General features: G+C 39.3%; 1 protein-coding gene across 6 annotated transcripts in view; it reads right to left on the reverse strand.

The window, feature by feature from the left end:
* LOC110977039 (DNA polymerase nu-like) overlaps positions 1-23,107 on the reverse strand; it is a 79,783-nt gene that overhangs the window by 2,369 nt on the left and 54,307 nt on the right. For all 6 annotated transcript variants that reach the window (XM_087144880.1, XM_087144881.1, XM_087144879.1 and 3 more), the window contains 3 exons: positions 1,920-2,034; positions 991-1,073; positions 487-558 (listed from right to left, as the gene is read on the reverse strand). In XM_087144880.1, coding sequence (XP_087001006.1) covers positions 487-558; positions 991-1,073; positions 1,920-2,034 — 270 coding nt within the window. The remainder of the gene's footprint in view (positions 1-486; positions 559-990; positions 1,074-1,919; positions 2,035-23,107) is intronic.

The following is a 23,107-nucleotide window of genomic DNA, read 5'->3' on the forward strand; positions in this document are numbered from 1 at the left end:
TCAATGAGGAGTCTTTGATTGATGGGCACAGGACATAATGTAAACCTCATGAATATTCAGTCAGCCCCAGTCTCTGATTGGTCAAATCAGATACTTTCAACAAAAATGGCACGCTATTAGTATAACTTGATTGGCTGGAAAAAACTGCCTGTTATTTCTACTAAAACCAGTTATCAACTTGATCACTTATTATAAATGGCTTTTATCACAGGCCACAAAATTCAATGAAATCTTTTACATCCACTTGACTGCAAAAATGCTCATAGCTTACTGCATGATTATTTGACAGTGACTGACCAAACAGCAACATGCTTTTCTCAATCAGTCACTTGGTTACCTGTTTATATCTCCCTATAAACATACTTTAAAGCTAACTATCCTACTTTTTAAACTTATTCAGAAAATTTTCGGAGCATCAAAGTATCATTCATAAGGAACAGTTCCTTCACGGCATCATGGCTGTTCCTGGAACCAAAGATTACTCACCAAGGAAGCTTTTGGTGAATGTCTTGGCCTCTTCGCGGCTAACGCTGAGAGTCTCGGCCAACTTGTCTGGTCCTATATCAGAAATGCGAACAACAAGTGGCAAATGTATTATCAATGAATGAAATGTCTGCATTAACTGTGTGGTAAAGGTCTTTGTAGGTACAACAATTGTTTCTATTGCTTTTACCTACCCCCTTACAGACTAAGCTATATCAACAAGGTTAACAATTTACTGGACACAAAATGGCAAACAATTTAAGTGCACCCCAACAGCAATAAAACAACGGCTGCATGCATCACTCTATTTGACTTCCATTTTGTGCCCAACTTTGTGGCCACCATCGTGGTCATGTCGTCAATGTAAGTGTCCATGCACAGCACATGCACAGATGTGCAGTTTTCACCAGCATGGCTACGATGAAGGTATGTCCAACGACTACATGTACATAGATAGAGAATGGGTGTGTGAGACATTATTGCCCTGTCGTTACTTCTTCCACCTACCAACTCCATAGATCACCGAGTAGACAATCCTCTTTGTCTTTTCCCTCTCGGCGCTGGTGACACTAGACGTAGGCACACCAACCCTACAGGGAGTGAACAAACACTGGACATCACTGATAATCATTGTGCTTGAAAAGGCACACCAACCCTACAAGGAGTGGACGAACACTGGACATCACTGATAATCGTTGTGCTTTGAAAACCCTTTGGTTTTCATCTATATCTCCAATTGATGTCCCCATTACTAAACGGGAGTTGTTTAAGTAAAATGACAGGCAAAAGCCACATGCGACCAAGACAGCATGCCTCATGCAATACACAAACTTCTTTGGGGACGATCATCTGGTACAGATGATGTGCAGGTCGCTTTTGCTAATGCTGCCAAATTTTTGTACGGACAAAGGAGGTATTGGAGTGTCACCCCTTTCCTACCTACGTACAGCATCTCTGCAGTCAGGGCATATTCTATACACAGAGGGGCAGCAAGTCCACCATTTTCGAAACTAATCTGCTCCAAGTTTTTAATTTCTGGATCTTGGGCACTGGTCAGAATATCACTGCTTTAAAAGTCGGCCATCACACGTGACCAATCCTAAAAAGTAGGGCCACCAAGTACCATTGCCAAGAAATCTTTCAAAGATAGATAATACCAGCAGGTCAAGCAGATACACCAGCAGAAGTAAACATGCATCATTAGCAGAAAGACCCTAAAATCTGCTCTGTTTACCGGTGAGAAGTCTCAAAGCCTTTTCTTCCAAATTTGGCTGTGAGTTTGTTTGAGTGGCAGCTCTAGAACATAATAATGAAGCATATATAGATGTCAATGTGGAATAATTGCAACCTGTGTTCTTCAAAGCACATGGGACATGTCAGTGTGACAACAACAGGGTCATGGGGGCTGATTGAATGGGTGAAGGATGGACACATACCACTGAGATGCCAACTCCACAAAGATATCTGTGCAGTCTTTCTTGTTGAAGGCGCGCACCAGGACAGGATCGTGGGATAGGTGTGCCAGGAGACGCAACTCAATCGACTGGAAGTCTGCAAAAAAAGCCAAGAAAATGGGCGAAAGTCTGTCACTTCCATGTTTTGGGTTTTTGGGGTTTTAACTTGGCATACCTGCAACACACACACTACAAGAAATAATATGTGATATGTGGTCTTGCTTTACCAGACATAAACATGCTTATACCCATTCTGGCTGCCACAAAAAATTAATGTGTGCAATCGGTACAGTTAAGTTCAATATAAAATTAGCAATAAGCATCATCCGAAAGCATCAAGTACCCTAGTGCCGTTGTTCGGTGTCTTTCAGGTTTCTGACGAGCCAGTGCAATTACGTAGCCATTAAACTTTGACGGGCCCAATCTATGGGGCAAGTTTACATAAAGACCCTGGCTAGGCCGGTCACTTTTTCCAAAAGAGGACTGCGAGGCGAAAGGATGATAACTGGGAACGATGCTGCAAGCTGTTTAAACCTGGAGTGAGGGAAACGTAGAACAGTTGGTGTGGCAGAAAGAAAAGACGAGATTGCTGGACACACCATCTGCAATATCACTGTGCGTTCTTGTGTACCGAAAACAAGACGCAAAGGAACTATCCTGCTGGACGAATTAAACCAGCATCCAACACGAACACAAGCAAGAGAGACACATCCTATCCCTCATTCATATTTCTGGAGCTGCATGCATGTCTCTATCATCAATACCTCTCAGGCATCCATTGTAAGAGTTATAAGAAAAGGATCACACTGTCATGTGGCTCTCAGTTCACTGATAGGCCGTACCAGATTTTCAAAAATCGTGCCACTGGACTAACAGCATTCTGGAATGAGGCAGCCTGCAATAGATCCGGCTCTTCTCTGAGAGGCAAGGTGAACTAACAGGAGGACTGGGCTTTGAAAAATTAGACATTTGAGTTGGTCTAAATGCAATCGAAAGATGGGAGCTCTACTTCAGACAGCTCTGGCGGAGTCAGGCAATTAACCGGCGGTCGAGGGTCAGACAACAGAGAACACACCACATGAACAAAAACACAGGTCAAAGGAACAAAGTTAGTTTTCATAACAACGAGAATGGGACTAACTGGGTTTAATTCAATGCACCCCGATGCATAGATGTGCTTCTCTACTTCAGATTAAACCGACCGATAAAATTCTTGGCAAAAGCAATAATACTTTTGTACCTGTGGCAACCCTTCCAAGTTCACAGCTCACCACCAAAACACATGCAGTTTAAAGCCTTACACAAACTGCTGAGCTTTCACAATCTGATGTCTGACATGGTCTTGTGTGTGTATTAATAACATTTTAGAATCTTTGAATTAACCAGTTCCTGATTCAGAATGGAGCTGAATGCCACTTTATCTACTTCTGATCCTTGGATTATTCCTCCACTTGCCAGAGCAGGCATCATTACAGTCGCAATAATCACATCTCTTATTTACCTCTGGATCATTTCCTCTGTTTTGTCTCAAAGACTCAGAAATCCATCCAACTTTTTTTCTGGTGAGTTTACTTCTTGATGAATTGCCGTGCATGATGGCATTTGTTGTTTACAATTCAGTTTTTCTGCAAAACCATTCCATTTTTGGTTATATGAAAGTATCATTTGTAATGTGCATTGTAATGATTTTTGCACCCATTAACGGCTACTCTCAGTATTCAACTACCATAGCTGCTGACCGATATTTCAAAATTGCCAAACCCATGCAGTACATGTGATTGATGTCCAACAAAGTATGCGCTTGTATTATCCTGGATGTATGGGGTTTGTTGGTCATTTCTCACTCTGCTCTGTTTTTTGCTAGTCTGGGTGACTTTGAAGCAGACTACATCTCACTGAATGATCTCTTCAACAGCTTATTTGTTATAAGATTTGCCGAATTCTTTGACATCCATGCCTTGCCCTGCTCATTTTTGCTTGTCATCAAACTGGTGATTATTGCCAGAAATCAGCAGCGTAAAATAAAGGCAGAGGAAATCAAGATAGGCAACACTGAAACCAACAAGGCCACCAATGATGACGATTATCAGGTGGTCCGACCAAGGAGACCCTACTCCTGGAAATCAACAAAATATTTGTGTATTTGCTTTGCCACAATCATCGTGGCATGGGTTCCCTGTAACATCGCAACCAACATTGCCTGTTTCCAGGACAGTTAGTCACACATCATTTCAGTAGTTTTATTTGTCTTTGCCAGTGTCTCCATTTTTCAGATGATCTTGGGGGTACTGTTTCTGACATACACCCAACGTCAACACAGAGAGGTTATGTGTAATGCAGGCCAAGCTGTCATAAACAAACTTAAGCGATGAACTAAATGCCGATAGGGAAAGCCCTGTGGAATTCCCAGGGCTTTCCCTATTTAGCATTTAGTTAAGTATAAAAAGTTTTCTTGAAATAATTCTTTTTTTTTTCAGAAAAATGTTCAGACTGATAAATCCAAGACGGCTGGTTGGATTTCCGAAACAAAAAAGATAACAGTAAGCTTCAAATGCTGTTTCCTATAATAGATTCTTTAATTGAATATGATGTCTCTAAAGGCACACTTTCATTTCAAAACAGACCTCATCAAAGTTAAGAGGTGATTTAAGAAAATTTGGGTCAAGTGTGCTGTATTTATCGAAAATTCCTCAAACAGAGATATTTATTATCTCTGTTTTATTAAATTGATGCTCATATTAAAACAAGACATGCACGAAGGGTCATTATACTTTGCATGAACTGTCAACTTGGCCACCAGACATAATGAAAACACGAGCCTAACTCCTGACGTGGTAATGTTGTACGTGAATGAAACAACGCCAGGCTATCAAATTTTATGGAAAAATGGGTTAAACTGTTGACATTTGGTTGATTGGCAGCCTGGTCCAAGTATAAATTGAGTAATTTTCAAAACCATGCCAGATAAGTTTTAGTGTACATGTAAGTAGCTCTGTGTTGAGAAGGAAAAAAATTGAAGCAAGCACCATCAAAGTGAAAGGACAAACGCTACCCTGCTCCCATTGGTCGGAGTCAACAGAATAGCTCAGTAGGAGAATTTGATGAATTCGTGTATGTTATGAAAACTACGCCGTTGCCGCTGATACTGCACAAGTTTTTATGAATAATTTTCCTGGTGGGTGTTGCCATGGATACTTTGATCCGGATGAACATCCTGTGAGATATGCAGTGACTCCAATAACTGCAAAATCTCTCCAGTCGATGATAAAACTGTCTACAGTGGTGATTAGTTTCGCATGCAGAACCACAGCATTGAGGGTAATAGAAACTGGACATTTCTATGGTTCTTGAACAACTGATGTAATATTTCTGCCTTTCACACACCAGAGGTTTCTGATTGGCAAATGCCATTATGCACCCACCACATCAATGGGCCCATATCCACTAGGTGAGCCTTTCTAAATCCAGCTGGAATTATCTCTTGACAAAAAAAGCTTAATGACAGAAAATGAGGACAGGGGCTGATGCCGCTTAGTAACCATAAATGAGGTGTAGAAATATTAGTTGGTGCTGCTGGGAAAATTGGCAGTTGTTTGACTGAGATGCTACTGCCACACATCAGTTGCAACCTTCGCATACACTCTCTTTTTAGTAGGCGTTCCTTGAGGCAGCCAAGAGAGATGGGTCTAATGTTACTGCACCTTTGTTGAACTGCATGTATGATGCTAATCGCTGGCGCCTGTGCTGCACCTGCTGAAAAAGAAGGCATACCCCATTGCATGGCACTCAGTTTACAGAAAGACTGAACAAGATTTTTAGACCATACATGTACCTGCATTCTGCCGAGCTACAGACCCACAAGACACGCAGTATATCTGCCCTGAGCCGAAGTGCACCCCAATCGGTGAAAAGAAACACAGGTGGTTACAAGCAGGTTCTTGCACGCGTTCTGCGTGTACGCAAAGACTATACATGCTGGAGTAAATTAGTTAAGCGTACTCAGCGTGCTCCTCGTCAAACGCGCATATACTTGCGCACCTCATGGTGTGCCTATGCGGTGAGTACCTAAAAAACACACCCTCTTTCGTTCCACTCGGAGTGGATAATCAGGTCTTCTGAGTCAGAACCTGAACAGTTGGGAGTGTGTCGGGAAAACTGGACCCGCCACACAGTTGTCTTCATTCAAATGCAATCAAGCAAGGAGAGAAGAGCTCCGGGGGACTCTTGCAGCGACAGGAAACAGGCTACAAGTTTCTGGCCAGGCCGACAAGACAACAGGAGGAGGATCAAACTAAATGTACCTTCTGATGGAAATAGATAATTCAGACTATGCGACAAACAATTGAATTTATTTGCGCCTCGGAGGAACCATCCAGTGGATTACAATGGAGCTGAATGCCACGTCACCTCCCGATGAAACATGTATTAATATTCCTGCATCTGCCAGAGCCGTTGCCATTGCCGTAGCAATAATCACATCTTTTATTTACCTCTGGATCATTTTCGCTGTTGTTTTGTCTCAAAGACTCAGAAATCCATCCAACTTTTTTCTGGTGAGTTTACTTCTTGATAAATTGCTGTGTATGATGGGACTACTTGTTTACAATTCTTCATCTCTGCAAAAACATTTGAATTTCAGTCACATGAAAAGATCACTTTTGATGTCAATCATAACAATGACTGCAGCCATCTCTGGCTATTTCTTAAATTCAACCGTTGTTGCTGCTGACCGATATTTCAAAATTGCCAAACCCATGCAGTACATGCGACTGATGTCCAACAAAGTCTGTGCCTATATTATCTTGTTGCTGTGGGGTTTGCTGGTCATTTTCACGACTGGTCTGTTTTTGGCTAGTTTGGCTGACTTTCCAGCAGAATACATCTCAATTCATGATCTTTTCAACAACTCATCTTTCATGATGAAACTTGCTATAGTTTTTGATGTTTATGTAGTTCCCTGCTTATTTCTGATCACAGTATTTGCAGTTGGACTGGTCAGTATAGCCAGGAATCAACAGTGTAAAATCCAAGCAGAGAGAATGAACCTAGGAAACATTGCAATAAATAACCCAACCAATGACAACAATCAGGCGCAACGACTTAAGAGGGACTGTCCAATCAAATCAATGAAATATTTATGCATTTCTATTACCACAATCATTATGGCCTGGGTTCCTTTAGTCGTCACAATCAATATTTCTGCTTTTCAAGAAAGCCCTTCATTCACCATTCAAATACATGTGGTGCTGTTTATTGAGACTGGTATTTCCATGTTACAGATGACATTTGGGGCATTGTTTCTGACTTACACACAACGGGAACACAGACAAGTTTTGTTTAATGCATTCAAAAAAATCAAGGACAAACTAATTTGAAAGTGAAAAACTGAACACTGACAGAAATAGCTGCACAAATTGTCTAACTTACACAATAGCATACCTTTCAGTGAGCAGCACTCATTTATAAAGGGAGAAATAAGTATTTCAGAAAGCTGAATGTAGTAGACAGACAGGACAGTTTTGATTTCTTCAGGGAAAACAAACAAAGGCAATAAATAAGAAATTTCACTCTTGAACTGTGGAATCAGTCTGATCTGTCTTTGAGAACACCGTGACTTAAACTGACGTCATTAAATGTCAGGAACACAAGGAAAACCCAAGCCAAATCAGATGAAACAGGAAATACCTCATTGATCCTATAAAAAAGCTGTCAGTCTGAAAATCAATGATTAACACAAACCTGCCAAATTCTGTTATTAGCAATAAACTGTGTGAAATCAAGTCACAAAAGTGACAGATAACTATCAAATTGGAAATGTTTAATTGATAAAATTGAGCAAGTCTCACAATTACAAAAGCCATTGCCTATTCCCAGATTTCTAGAATCATGTGTCCTTACAGGATCAACAACCACATATCTTATTTACTTCTGGGTTATTTTCTCTAGCATTTTCTCTCCAAAACTAAGAAAAACATCAAATTTTCTTCTGTTAAGTTTATTTCTGGAAGAATTGCTTTGCACAAGATTAATAATTATTTTGTCATCAGACTGGAGGTCATTGCCAGAAATCAGCAGCATAAAATAGAGGCAGAGAGAACTAACCTAGGCAACATTGCCACCTACAACCCCCCCCCTGCTAATCAGGTGGTTCAGCCAAAAAGGGCCCCTCTGCGTAAATCAACAATATATTTGTGCATTTACTTTACCATGATCGTTGTAGCATGGGTTCCCACTACCATTGGAATCCACATTGCCACTTTTCCTCAGAAACTAACGGACACCTTGTTAATAGGCCAGTTTATTACGACAAGTATTTCTTTGCTGCAGTTATCCCTTGGGGCACTGTTCCTGACTACACAACAAGAACACACACAAGTTCTGCTTAACACATTCAAAACCAGAACAAACTGGTATGAGTAGCTGAATGCTGACCGAAAAAGAGGCATGAATTGCATTAGGTCAGAGGAAGAAATCTGATAATGAGAAGTACACATTTCTAAATGGAACAATGCAATATTTCAGATTCATTCTAAAATCTAACGGGGAAGAAAAGCGAAAAGTTTGAAAAGTTTGCTCTTTAGACTGCTAGATTTCAAATAGAAACAAATCTCGAGGGCATAAAATTTTGCCACAGTTCACCTTCCTCTTAGTGGCGGGAATTTTCCCATCTGTTATATAAATAGAGTTCATGAGAATTAGTGGCCAGGTTTCTCCTGGTTGTGGCTACTCTTTATGTACATGTACCTGTAGATGCATTTCATGTAGATGCACAAAGTAAATGCAACTCATGTTCAATAAAGTAACGCATCTGTATTATTTGAACTCTATTATTTTCAATAATTTTTACCAGTTTACCAATATTTGTTTAACTTTGTAGGCTAAATTAAACTGACTTTTATTGAAAGTCAAGTTTAACCATACTTGTCTAGAATACACGCATGTAGTTTGACTCCAAATCTCTCTGGTAAATGATGCTTTTTTGTTAATTGGGAGCAGATGTAATCATATTCGGTGCATGTAGCCAAACACGTAAAAGGTTGCAATCAGTGGAAGAATTATTGATGACGGCGGTCAATGTGCCAAAAGAAAGATACAAGATGAGATGACCACTAAATCACGTATAATGTGTATGATTTGTAAGCAATAAAGTAACTGAAGTGACCAATCTAGAGATACTCAGACTCAACTTACGGACTCCGCTGTTACATTAAGAAAAAATGAACTGACCAAAATGACAGGATTTGTATCAGTGACTTTTAGTTTTTTCACTGATCTGAATCAAATGCTATCAAAAATCAAACAACCATGCGTACTGCCCAGTATTTCTATGTCACAAAATGTTCCTGAGACAGCCTTTCTGATGATACCCACGAAGGACACACAGACAAGTTTGTTATGATGCCATCAAAGCTGTGCAGAACAAATTAACAGCATTTGAACAGTGTAGAGTCTTAAGTAGCGTAACGGTAATGGATTTGTGATTTTTTGGTATGTATTATTACTAAAATTGTTCTGGGCAAGTGTCAGTAATTGAAATACTTTGAAAATCCTAAACTGTCAACCTGTTGTAAGTTTAAATGATGCCAGTACAGTAAACAAACAGTACAGAGATGTCAAAACTTCTGAGAAAAATAACAAAAGAGAAAATCTTTGGCTGAAATTGTAAAAGAAGAAATGTATGTGCAAACAATGATAACACATTGTGTAAATTTTGGCGTAATTTTAATTGTATGAATTTTTTATGGAGCTTGCTATAGATGTTTAGAAATGTAGAGAAGCTAAGGATCTGCGCTAGCTGGTCGATGCAATATGCCAAAAAGAACAAATTAAAACACCAAATGACGGCAGATTTAAAGAGCTGTACGTATGTAAAAGCAGATGAATTTTGTGATATTGCATTTGAGATGGTGGTATTGCGAGATGCAAATTTAGCAATGTTACATGTATGTCTGGTTCAAGTATGTAGCCTAACTGTGCTACTGGTAAATTTATTTTGGGCAAAAGTGTGAATAATTAAAAATGCTTTGTCAAACCTAAAATTTGGACCTGTAAGATTGAATGATGCTGGTATAAAGTGTACAAAAGAGTAGCGAGCTGTACAAATTTCTGAGAAAAAAACAGTAAAAAGAAAAAAACTTAAAATGTATCCTGATATTTTAATAGAGCAAATGTATGTTCAGCAATGACATGGATAATTTTTTTGTAAAACTGTCTGGTCAAAACTGAATACTGCCAAGGCACAAAAAGCCAGCAGCAAACAGAAATGGGCTTTGTGAGAGGGTCATTTTCACATGAACAGCACAGTCATCAGTGGAGAATGCGGCCAATCAAAACTGGTACATTTTATGTAGGCCTGTGTTCAGAATGAAAAGAGTTGCCGCAAGCTCCATCGAAGTAAAAGGACAGGCGTTGCCTAGCTACCATTGGTCAGAGTGAATAGAACAATTCAGAGGAGGATTTGAATGAATTCATGTCGGATACGCAAACAAAACTGTTCCCATGGATACTCAGCGGATTTTAAAAAATCATTTTCCGGATGGGTGGTGTCACGCATTGATTGATCTGGATAGGCACATCACAGGATGTAGCTCCCTTGACTGGAAGCCTCCAAGGTTGATGTCAGAGAGCTACCCGTGATGCTGATTGGCTTTCCACACAAAACGACAGCATCAAGTACAATACATATATCTGGGGGCTCCTGTCATGGTGAATTCATGTGTTCAATCAGTGTGACTTAAATGAAATCAATGATAAGCAATCACACAAAGGCCCATGGTCTCTGGAACAATGAGTATGATATTCACAGATCAGAGGTTTCTGATTGGCCAATGCCATTAGGCACCTAACACATACATGTAATAGACAGGCCCATAGCAATGATGCAAGTTCTTTTTCAGACCAGCTGGGTTTGTATTTTCTTTTAAAAAAGGGCTTAATGGCAGGAGATTACAGCAGAGACTGATGACACTTGGTAATGAATAATTCATGAGTTGTGAATAATTCACAAAGCCTTGTGGAATGCCTCTCTTGGATGGCAAAATAAAAAGTAACCAGCAACTACAGACAGCCCCAATGCTACTGCGCCTTCGTCGATGATGTAAACTATCGACGCCTGTGCCACGACTGCTGAAAAGAGTTTTGGAACCCAAACAGTTTGGAATGTGTCCAGAGGACAGGATTCACCACTGCCAATACAGGTGATTCACAATAGTGCGCCACCAAGACTTTGCAACGCGTTGGCCAATCATAATGCACGAAATTTGTCGACCCTTTCCAAGCGCATTGGGTCAACGAATTCCGCGCATTGTGATTGGCCAACGCGTTGCAAACTCTTGGTGGCGCACTATTGCAAAACGGCCGTATTTACATGTTAGAGCAAACAAGGTCACTACCTCTGGTCCAACTCGCATATTTTGCTTTTAAATAATTTATAATTCCCTCATAAATGTTGTGACAAAATTATCTGGATAAGTTAAGCCAGAAGAGGTACAGTAGCTCCACTGACCAGATTTTTGGACTGCTGACAAAACTATACCCAGCAAGAAATGAGACCGAGGGGTACCCCCCAACATGTCCAATCCCTATACACATTCCAGACTATTGTTACTTAACACATCCCCCCAAGATGTCTGAAAGGAATTCCCCAGATTCCTTCGAGACAATGACCAACACAAAGCAGGGGGGGTTCTCTCCGTCTCATACCTTGCTGCATATGGACAAAACCGCCAAGATCGTGATTGGTTTTGCACACAAACTGCAGCAACTACCTAGGGACTTTACGCACTTCTCTGTTGGAAGCACTGGGCTTCAATGGTATTTAATCATGATGACTATTACAGACAATTAATGCGCCCAATCAGTACGGAGTACTTAAGAAAGAACGATGAGAGCGAGCCACCACAGTTTCCTTGGAAATTGGTATCTTTCCTCGTTATGCTGATCATTAACCACAGCCTTCTTCATTAAGCCAATACCATAATACGCCGGTTACAAAATTGACAGGGCTGCAAGTAATGGAAGCCAGGGACAACAACTACCAATAGGAGCCATTACTCTGGTAGAATCACATTTGCACCCAAACTGCAGTCCCTTTACATGCACTTTTAGTGCTCTGTAGGATGAAGGAGCCCCAGGTGAATGCGTAAATATTACCTGAAAAGCGACTTGCGTCAGCGTGACACAACGAGAGAAAATGGCTGTCAAGGGATTTGCATATACAAGGCAAGCCTCACTCTAGGCCCGACAAGGGTTATAAAACACGCTGCAACTTCATAAGGGATAATGGTAACACTGAGTAAGGCTACTTGGTAGACTAGAAAAAAACAGGAGGGTTATCCGTTGGTGATGCAAAGCTACTCGTTGGTAGTTATTCAACTGACTTGACTGAAATGCTGCTGCAACACACTTCATGTGGCTACCATGTGCAACATTTGAGTGCTTTTTTTTTAGACCGCACTGATTGTCGACGACTGCCATCCACAGAGAGATCCCAGTCCTCGGGTATGTCTGTGGGACAGCATGTTTGTTACCACCCACGACAGCATACCGGTATGTCTGACCGAGTGCACAAGCCGGAGCACAACATACTGTATTGACTGAAAACAAAAACGACTGCACCAACATTTTGGAAGGACAGGCTTGGCATTCGTTGCAGCTGTTGGACTGACAACATTTCCTGGAAATGCAAGGCTGGACCTACAGGAACACTATCTTAGTGTGAATGCAACCAAATGATGCAGCCCATCTCCAGAGAGCCCTCACAGCGTCAGTCTCCGAGAAGACTGTCCACGTACACAGATAATTCACAGATCTCTATTACACTATACTAAAGAGGAAAGACAATCTCCATCCTGAAACCATCTCGGCAGAACTGCAGATCTGATTCACAGTACACCAACACAGAAAGGGAAGGTCAAGTTCTTCTAACCTTCATAAGAGAAAGAACGTGTTGCCACCTGTAATCCTAAATTTTCACATGTAGCAACTTTACCAACTTTGTGTGTATACTAACCTAGCTACGTGTACCTTTGAAACTTTGGATTTCTACAATAAGATTTCTGCACTTTGTCTGAAATGCTCCAAGCCCATCTAGATCCTCAGATTACAATGGAGTTCAATGCCACTTCATCTACTACTGATTACGAGATAATTCCAACATTTGCCAGAGTGAGTGTCAATACAGTCGCAATAATCACATCTCTTATTTACCTCTGGGTCATTTCTTCTGTCGTTTTCTCTCAGACACTCAAAAATCCGTCCAATTTTTTTCTGGTGAGTTTATTTCTTGATGAATTGCTCTGCATGATTGCATTACTTGTTTACAGTTCAGTTCTCCTGCAAAGTAATTTTAATTTTGGTCACATGAAAGTACCGATTGTAATGTTTACCACAATAGGATTAACACCAGTTAATGGCTACTTTCTGCATTCGACCGTGGTTGCAGCTGACAGATATTTCAAAATTGCTAAACCCATGCAATACATGCGATTGATGTCAAGCAAAGTATGCGTCTGTATTATCTTGGTTGAGTGGGGTTTGTTGGTCATTTCTCATATTGTTTTGTTTTTTGCCAGCATGAGTGACTTTCCAGCAGACTATATCTCATTGATTGACATATATAACAACTCATCCTTCATGATAAAACTTGTTGTGTGGCTTGATATCTATGCCTTGCCCTGCTTACTTCTCCTCACAATATTTGTCATCAAACTGGTGGCCATTGCCAGAAATCAGCAGCGTAAAATAGAAGCAGACAGACTAAATGTAGGAAACCTTGATACCAACAACCCAAATAATGATGACGATAATCCGGTGGTCCAACCGAAGAGACCCCACTCCTGGAAATCAACAAAATATCTGTGTATTTACTTTGCCACAATCATTGTGGCATGGGTTCCTTGTTACATTGCGACCAACATCATCTGTTTTCAAGCGAGCACGTCGAAGACCATTTTAATACTCATGTTTGTTCTTTGTGGTATCTCCATGTTACAAATGATCTTGGGGGCGCTGTTTCTGACTTACACCCAACAGGAGCACAGACAAATTCTTTGTAATACATTCAAATATACCATGAACAAATTGAAATGTTGAGATAAACGTTGAGTGAAAATTGAGTTTTTAAGCAAATTCAAGCCATGGGAGTTCTTTGTAATACATTCATTTATACAATGAACAAACTGAAGTGTTGTTTTCAAGCAAATTCTTACGTGAGTGATCCACAATGAATGAAATATAAAAAACTGTGAATATTTAAAGACTGGGTTTATCACTAAGAACTGACTGAATTTCTGAAATATGAAAAAAAGAGCTCAATATTTGTCCATTGCCAAAATATGATGACAGCTCTATAGGCATGCTTTCTTTTAAATATATATTGAATGTTAAGAGGATGGTTTGAGGCAACTTGTGGCAAATGTGTTAGATTACACACAAGCTCTGTAGGCAGAACTCTGCAATCCGATGTTCAGAATTACTCTGACTAATTAGTAGAAGCTTTTGTACATGTAATACAAGGTGGAAACAAGCACTCTATCACAAGATCCTCTGATTAAAATAGGGCTGAATGCTACTTCATCTCCTTCTGAGCCATGGGAGATTCCAACATTTCTCACAGTATGTGTTGGTACAGGTGTGGTGATAAAGTCTTTTATAATTTACGTCTTGGTTAGTTTCTGTATGTTTTGTTATCTCTTGAAGACCCAGACATCAATCAATGTTTTTCTTGTGAGTTTATTTCTTGGTAATTTGCTTCCTGATGACTTTACTTGTTTACTCACTGATTTTTGTGCAAAGTGACTTAAATTCTAATTGTATGTTTTTGATGTGGGCTATGATAGCACTTGCAGCATTTTATGGCTATTTTTGAAATTCAATCATTGTTTTTACTGATTGGTACTTACAAAATGGCCACACCTGTAAGTACATGTGACTAATGTTCAACAGAGGAGGGGCCTGTATTATTCTGGCCGTGTTGCGCTCGATGGTCATCTAAAAAAATTGCACTGTTTTTCGCTAGTTTGGGTGACTTTCCAGACTACATCTCAATGAGTGATCTCCTCAGCAACTTGTCTTTCTTGACAAAATGATTAAATAATTTTCATTGTCTTGTCTGGAAGTCACACAAAATGTCATCATGAAAGGCCAAGAGCATTAGGAAAACTCAAACCAAATGTGCCGAAAGAGAATATAAGTCACTGATCGATAAAAAAACCTGTCAGTCCAACAACTGATTGACAGAATCCCGCCGATTCTAATGTCATTTGCATGGTATTATGAAGCCAAAAATGACAGAAATTTGTCTAACTGTAGATTTATTTAATAAAATTTAGGGATGTTCGACAATTACAAAAGATCATGACTGCTAAATTTCACTTTTGAAAGGAAACAAATCTTGTGGGATTTAAACACCATAGATAAAAATCCAAATGTTACTCTACACCCATTGGCAAGAATTTGGCCAACTGTTTCATAGAATTCTATGAGCAACGCAGAGCAACAAGACTGGCTCCCTGCTGTATCAATATTGTGCACAGCAGGAAGCCATTGTCTCCTGACATCAGTATGACATCACAACGTCAAATAGAATGTCCATCCTATTTGACATCATAATGTCACATAGGATAGAGCGGGGAGCCAGCCTTATTGCTCTACATTGCTCATAGAATTCTATGAAACAATGACATCATGATGTCAAATAGGATGTCCATCCTATTTGACAGCATGATGTAATATAGAATAGAGCAGGGAGCCAGCCTTATTGCTCTACATTGCTTATAGAATTCTATGAAACAATGACATCATGATGTCAAATAGGATGTCCATCCTATTTTAAGATGCAGCATGCACATGTCTCTTATTAACTTAACAGCTGGTGTTATCAAATTATTGCACAAGTTAAGATCAATCTGCAAAAACAAAACATAAAAAAATTGAAAATCTAACATACTCTTATATTGTGATTTGTGGCAGGAAATTGGCAAAGAGAAGAGCTTTATACTCGTCCAGAATTTCAGAGACATTATCAGTAGTTCCAGAATTTCAAAAACGTGGGTTCGAAAGATGTTGGCCAGTTTTAGAAATTTTCACTCTTTCTGTTAAACTTTGGCTGCTACTGGATCTCAAAATCTGTCAAAAATAGTCAGTATCTTTTGGTTGGAACCAGACTACAGCTGGCAAACAATGTTAAGGTCACGGAAGTGGTGGGCAGGTTCCATATTAAAATTGCAATTTTCCTGATGAGATTGCCTTCAATAAAAAAGCCTGCGAGCACAACCAAGAATGCTGCCATGTTTTGAGAGATGTGGAAACAAAACATGCCACCAACAGACATCAAAGTTAGTTGCTTAGTGACAGGCCTCCAAAGAAAAGACACCTGTTGACATGAAGATATAAAGGGAACCGTGGTGAATAATTAATGCAAATGTACCCATACCATATTTAACTGACGATAAATTTGGCAGCACAACTCTTTGCTTCAGAAACCATACAAAATCAAATGAGACTCTAGTTCAACATGTATTAATGACAGAGCATCTATTGGCAAATGTGGACCTTTCAACTGAAAGCAGTGATTTCATTTTTAAAGCCACATTCAGAGATCATGCATACCACCTATCAAGCTGTGATCAACAACATTTCTCCCAGTGTGAGACAATAACCAGTCACCGTCATCTGAATGGAAGAAACTGTGAATGATTGGTGTAATGCTCAGCTGATGATGTGAAAAAGACCTGTAAGCAAACTGTGGAGGAAAGCCAGCGCAAAATGAATGAATCCCTTAGAGAGAGGCCACTGGAGCAACGGTGAGCATTGCTTTTTAATTCTAAAAACACAAAACCACAGAGAGCCAAAAGCAGAAAAACGCACAAACGTGTAGAAAATACTTCAGTGCTCTCCAGTTTTGAGACCAACAATTTGCCTTTTTGGTGAAAATTTATTGATTGGATTGAAGGAGATTAACACGGAAAGCAACACCAAACTTTCTCCATTTTGGTCCGGCTGCCGTTCACACTATTGGACTTCTACCCTTAGGAAGACTTAAAGTCACATTCCTGACAATTCTTTCAGGGATTATCTGCTGAATGACAATGGGGCCAAATGACACTTCATCTGCTGCTGAACCATGGGTTATGCCACCATTTGCACGAGCATTCGCCATGGCTGCTGCAATAATCATATCTCTTATTTACCTCTGGGTCATTTTCTCTGTCTTTTTCTCTCAGAGACTAAGAAAACCATCCAATTTTCTTCTGGCAAGTTTATTTCTTGACGAATTCCTCTGTATGATAGTGATATTTATTTTAAATGCTGCAATTATGCCAAATCATTTCGATGTTAAGTACCAGAAAACACCCTTTTTGGTCTTGTCGACAATTGTACTAATGGGAATTTATGGCTATTTTTTAAATTCCGCCATGGTTGCTGCTGATAGATATTTCAAAATTGCCAAACCCATGCAATATGTCCGGCTGATGTCCAACAAAGTATGCAACCGCATTATTCTTTCTTTATGGGGTCTGCTGGTCGTTTCAAGCAGCGCTCTGTTTTTTGCCAGCATGGGTGACTTTCCAGCAGACTACATCTCACTAAATGACATATATAACAACTCATCCTTCACGATAAAACTTGTTGTGTGGCTTGATATCTATGCCTTGCCCTGCTTACTTCTCCTCACAATATTTGTCATCAGACTGGTGGTCATTGCCAGAAATCAGCAGCGTAAAATAGAAGCAGAGAGACTTAACCTTGGACACATTGCCACTAACGACCCCACCAACGATGCTAATCAGGTGGTTCAGCCAAAAAGGGCCCCTCTGCGTAAATCAACAATATATTTGTGCATTTACTTTACCATGATCGTTGTAGCATGGGTTCCCACTACCATTGAAATCCATGTTGCCATTTTTCAACATGGTCTCACGTTAAGCTTGTTAATACGTCAGTTTGTTATTGGAAGTATATCTATGTTGCAGTTGACCCTTGGGGCACTCTTTCTGACTTATACACAACTTGAACACAGACAAGTTCTATTTAATGCACTCAAAACAATCAGGAACAAACTAATATGAGAAGCTGAAAACTGACAGAAAAAACATGCATGAATTGTATTAGTGCAGAGAAAGAAATCGTACTACATCTTCTAGAAAGATAAATGAAATACTTTAGATTAATCCTAAAAGTAAAGTGAATCAGGCAGTAGAGATTGGATTTTGAGGGAAAAACCCAAACGTTTGAGAATTTCATTCCTAATTTATAGACTGCTAGATTTCACAAATATAAACATATCACATAGGACATAAAAATCTCTCTTATTGGCCAGAATTTTCCTGTTATATAGACAGAGTTTATGAGCATGAAGAGGCAACCCTGAATGTTAGGATTACAAGAATAGCAGCCAGGTTTCTGATGAGAGTTGCCTCCCATAAAAACCTAATAAAACCAATACTGTTGTTATGTTTTGAAAGATGTACATGTAGATAGTTTGCCAGAAGAGGTATCTATATTTGCCAGAAAAAATATGGATAGCTGACAGAACCAGTAACATTGTTATCGGTTTTGCAAACAACTAGGAGAATCAAGAGTGATGTGTGGAATGAGTTGGAAGTCTGAGGCTTAAATGGTATTTAATGGCTTTTGCAGTAGAGCATCCACTTTAATGCCACACACTTCAAAACCAGCAATTAGAAATATCTGACAGGCTGCCGTGATTTCCTCAGAAATCAGTGTCTTTCATGGTTTTGCTGATCATGCACCAGAGCACTTCTGATTTATCAATGCTGTTATGCACCTGTCACAAACTGACAGGCCAACAGATATGAGGGGGCACACTTTATGAAGCCCTGCCTAGGATGACAAACACATGACAACTTCAAGATGGATAAAGATAACATGGACAGAAGCAGCTTGGTAGACCAGAATAAAAAGGAGAATTATCCGTTGGTTAGGCACAGATAGCAAACATTGTGCTGGAACACACTACTATAGCTGCATTACTCTTCACGTCTTTGGAGTGTGCTTCCATGATACAAAACACAAGAAACTGTTGAGGACTAGCTCTATTGGACGGAAAAATAAACACCTCCTATCCACACAGACATCCATTTGCAGCACATTTGTGGGACTACATGTTTATAACCAATCATTCTTGCTTATGCCCAACTGTTGGAGGAGTAAGCAAGCTGTAGCGCAACGCACTCCACTGACCAAAAAAACTTGACCATAATTTTGGGACGACAGGCTTTGGATTTACTGAAGCTGATGAACTGACAACATTCTGGAACTACAAGGCCGTCTGGGTCGCACCTACTTGTTCTCCCGGACATAATACGAATGGCCAAGGGAGCTCCGGAAAGACTGGGCCTAACAGAAATCTTTCTTGGTGTGACTTCTAGAAAATAATCACAGCCAGTCTACAGAAAGTCATCAAAGAAACAGGCAAGAAACCACAAGCTGGTATAGCACCTTCACGGAGGCATCTCATAGGCATTGCACGGCTATAATACCCTACCGAATGGAAATGGACAATCTTCATGTACAGTTTCTACAGCAGCATTGCAGATCTGGTTCACAGCAGACTAATGTAGAAAATAAAGGACAAGCGCTTCTTAACTTCATAAGCAAGGTAGCAATGTGTTGCTGCCAGTAACATTTTCACCTGTGATAATTCACCAAATTAGTATTTTGTGTTTCAGTAAGTGCGTAGTAACCCGCCTTCTAAGCTGTTGAACTTTAGTAATGAGATTTCTGCTCTTTGTCTGGAACACTCCAAGAACCTCTAGATCCTCAGATTACAATGGAGTTCAATGCCACTTCATCTACTACTGATTACGAGATAATTCCAACATTTGCCAGAGTGAGTGTCAATACAGTCGCAATAATCACATCTCTTATTTACCTCTGGGTCATTTCTTCTGTCGTTTTCTCTCAGACACTCAAAAATCCGTCCAATTTTTTTCTGGTGAGTTTATTTCTTGATGAATTGCTCTGCATGATTGCATTACTTGTTTACAGTTCAGTTTTCCTGCAAAATAATTTCGATTTTGGCTACATGAAAGTACCGATTGTAATGTTTACCACAATAGGATTAACACCCATTAATAGCTACTTTCTGCATTCAACCGTGGTTGCAGCTGACAGATATTTCAAAATTGCTAAACCCATGCAATACATGCAAATGATGTCAAGCAAAGTATGCGTCTGTATCATCCTGGTTGAGTGGGGTTTGTTGGTCATTTCTCATATTGTTTTGTTTTTTGCCAGCGTGAGTGACTTTCCAGCAGACTATATCTCATTGATTGACATATTTAACAACTCATCCTTCATGATAAAACTTGTTGTGTGGCTTGATATCTGTGCCTTGCCCTGCTTACTTCTCCTCACAATATTTGTCATCAGACTGGTGGCCATTGCCAGAAATCAGCAGCGTAAAATACGAGCACAGAGAAATAATGTAGGAAACCTTGATACCAACAACCCCAATAATGCTGGCAATAATCCCGTGGTCCAACCAAGGAGACCCCACTCCTGGAAATCAACAAAATATTTATGTATTTACTTTGCCACAATCATCGTGGCATGGGTTCCTGGCTACATTACAACCAACATCATCTGTTTTCAAGCGAGCACGTCAAACACCATTTTAAAACTTCTGCTTCTTCTTTGTGGTATCTCCATGTTACAAATGATCTTGGGGGCACTGTTTCTGACTTACACCCAACAGGAGCACAGACAAATTCTTTGTAATACATTCAAATATACCATGAACAAACTGAAGTGTTGAAACAAACGTGGGGTGGAAATTAGGTTTTCAAGCAAATTCTTACGTGAGTAATCCACAATGAATGAAATATCAAAAACTGTGAATATTTAAAGACTGGGTCTATCACTAAGAACTGACTGAATTTCTGAAAAATAGAAAAAAAGAGCTCAATATCTATTTGTCCATTGCCAAAATATGATGACAGCTCTATAGGCATGCTTTCTTTTAAATACATGTATATACTGAATGTTGAGAGGATGGTTTGAGGCAACTTGTGGCAAATGTGCTAGATTAGACACAACCTCTGTAGGCAGAACTTTGCAATCAGATGTTCAGAATTACTCTGACTAATTAGTAGAAGCTTTTATACATGTAATACAAGGTGGAAACAAGCACTCTATCACAAGATCCTCTGATTGAAATAGGGCTGACTGCTACTTCATCTCCTTCTGAGCCATGGGAGATTCCAACATTTCTCACAGTATGTGTTGGTACAGGTGTGGTGATAAAGTCTTTTATAATTTACGTAGAAAAGATTGGATTTCTGAGGGGAAAAACCCAAAAGTTTGAGAATTTCATTCCTAATCTTTAGAATGCTAGATTTCACAAATATAAACATATCCTGACGGCATAAAAGGCTACATTGTACTTTCCTCTTATTGGCAAGAATTTTCCTGTTATATAGACAGAGTTTATGAGCATGAAGAGGCAACCCTGAATGTTAGGATTACAAGAATAGTAGCCAGGTTTCTGATGAGAGTTGCCTCCAATAAAAAGCTAATAAAACCAGTAACATCGCTACGTTTTGAAAGATGTGGTGGTAAACTGGAACCAAAACATGCCCCCCATCCATATCAACATTGGTTGCTTAGTGACAGGCCTCCAAAGAAGACACCTGTAGACAGGGAAATAAAAGTGGCAAAAATTCCAGACTCTGTTTCAAGGCCCAAAGCAGCAGCACAGCTCGTCACTCAGGCCTGCAGGCACCGTGAAAAATAAAATGTGTCTCCATATGACATGAACGTGTACTGAGATGACCGAGTATGCAGGAGAACAATTGGCAAGTCTGAACCTTTCATCTGAAATCTGTGATTCAGTTTTTCAAACACATGTTAAACGAAACAACATTTTATGGCTACATTGTTAATTTAGCTGTTGTTGCTTCTTACATGCACAGGTACATACACATGTACATGCATCGTACCGTATTTCAAAACTGCACAATGCACATAGAGGCAGGGTCAATAAAATCAAGTTTTTAAGGAAATGAAAATTTAGATTTGTAAAGTTTGAAGCAATTTCTTTTATTGAAGTCAGTTTAACTAAATGTTATTGAAAGTCAAAGTATAACTATTCCTATCTGCAACAGTATGTGGCTTGTCTTAAAATCTCTCTGGAAATTTATCTTTTTTTGTGTGTTTATTGGGAGATGAAATCCTAGTAAGTACATGCATCCAAGCACATAAAGGTTTACAACCGAGAAGTGGAAGAACTAATTGATGACAGTTGTTAATGTGTCAAAAGGAGATGTATTCATGCAAGATGAGATAAACACTTGTGTCACATACATGTAATAATGAACACAAATTAAACAAGTGATATAAAGTCACATGTACGTAAGTTTAGTATGCCATTTGACACATGTAAGTTAATAAGGGCCACTACCAGGTTTGAATTATGGAATTTACATTAGAAGATAACAGAAATTGAATTTAAAATATCAAATTGTGGTCTTGTGGTATTTGTGATTTTTAAAAAAGATTTTTGCTACTGATTCAAGTCTTGGTTTGAAATCAATGATTTAGATCATGATCTGAAATCAATTCTCTACATGTAAATCAAGTGATTTCAACCAAACAATCCTGCGTCCTGGACAGAGATGTTCCTTGGGCAGTCTCTCTGATAATACTCATAAAGCAAACACAGGCAAGTTTGTCGTAATGCCATCAAAACAGTCAAAAACAAATTAATACTTTAAGTAAAATGTTGGTAGATTGGAAGAGCTTCAAGTAGTGTAGGCAGGCGTGTACATGTAAGTAGATGGATTGTGAAATCACTTTTCATATGGTGGAAATGTAATGTGTAAATTGCACGATGCTGTGTCTAATTCAAACATGTAACTTTATGAAATTTGTTTTGGACAACAGTGTCAGTAATTAAAATACATGTACTTTGTAAATCCTTTGTAAATGCTTTGTACAACTTTTGAGCTGTGTGAAATTTAATGACATCTGGAAGAGTACATTTAGAGAACTGTGCCAATTTCTGGGAGAAAAAAAGGACAGAAAGGAAACATGTACATGTAGTCCTTCAATTTAAACAAAATCAAATGTATGTGTACATGTAACATGCTGTGTAATGTATTTTAAGTTTTATTGTTTACTCATTATTATTACTGGAGTAAACTCAG

The sequence above is a fragment of the Acanthaster planci genome, linkage group LG13 (genome assembly GCF_054643075.1).
Source record: "Acanthaster planci isolate LZ-2023a linkage group LG13, COTS_SCS, whole genome shotgun sequence".
Classification (NCBI taxonomy): Eukaryota; Metazoa; Echinodermata; class Asteroidea; order Valvatida; family Acanthasteridae; genus Acanthaster; species Acanthaster planci.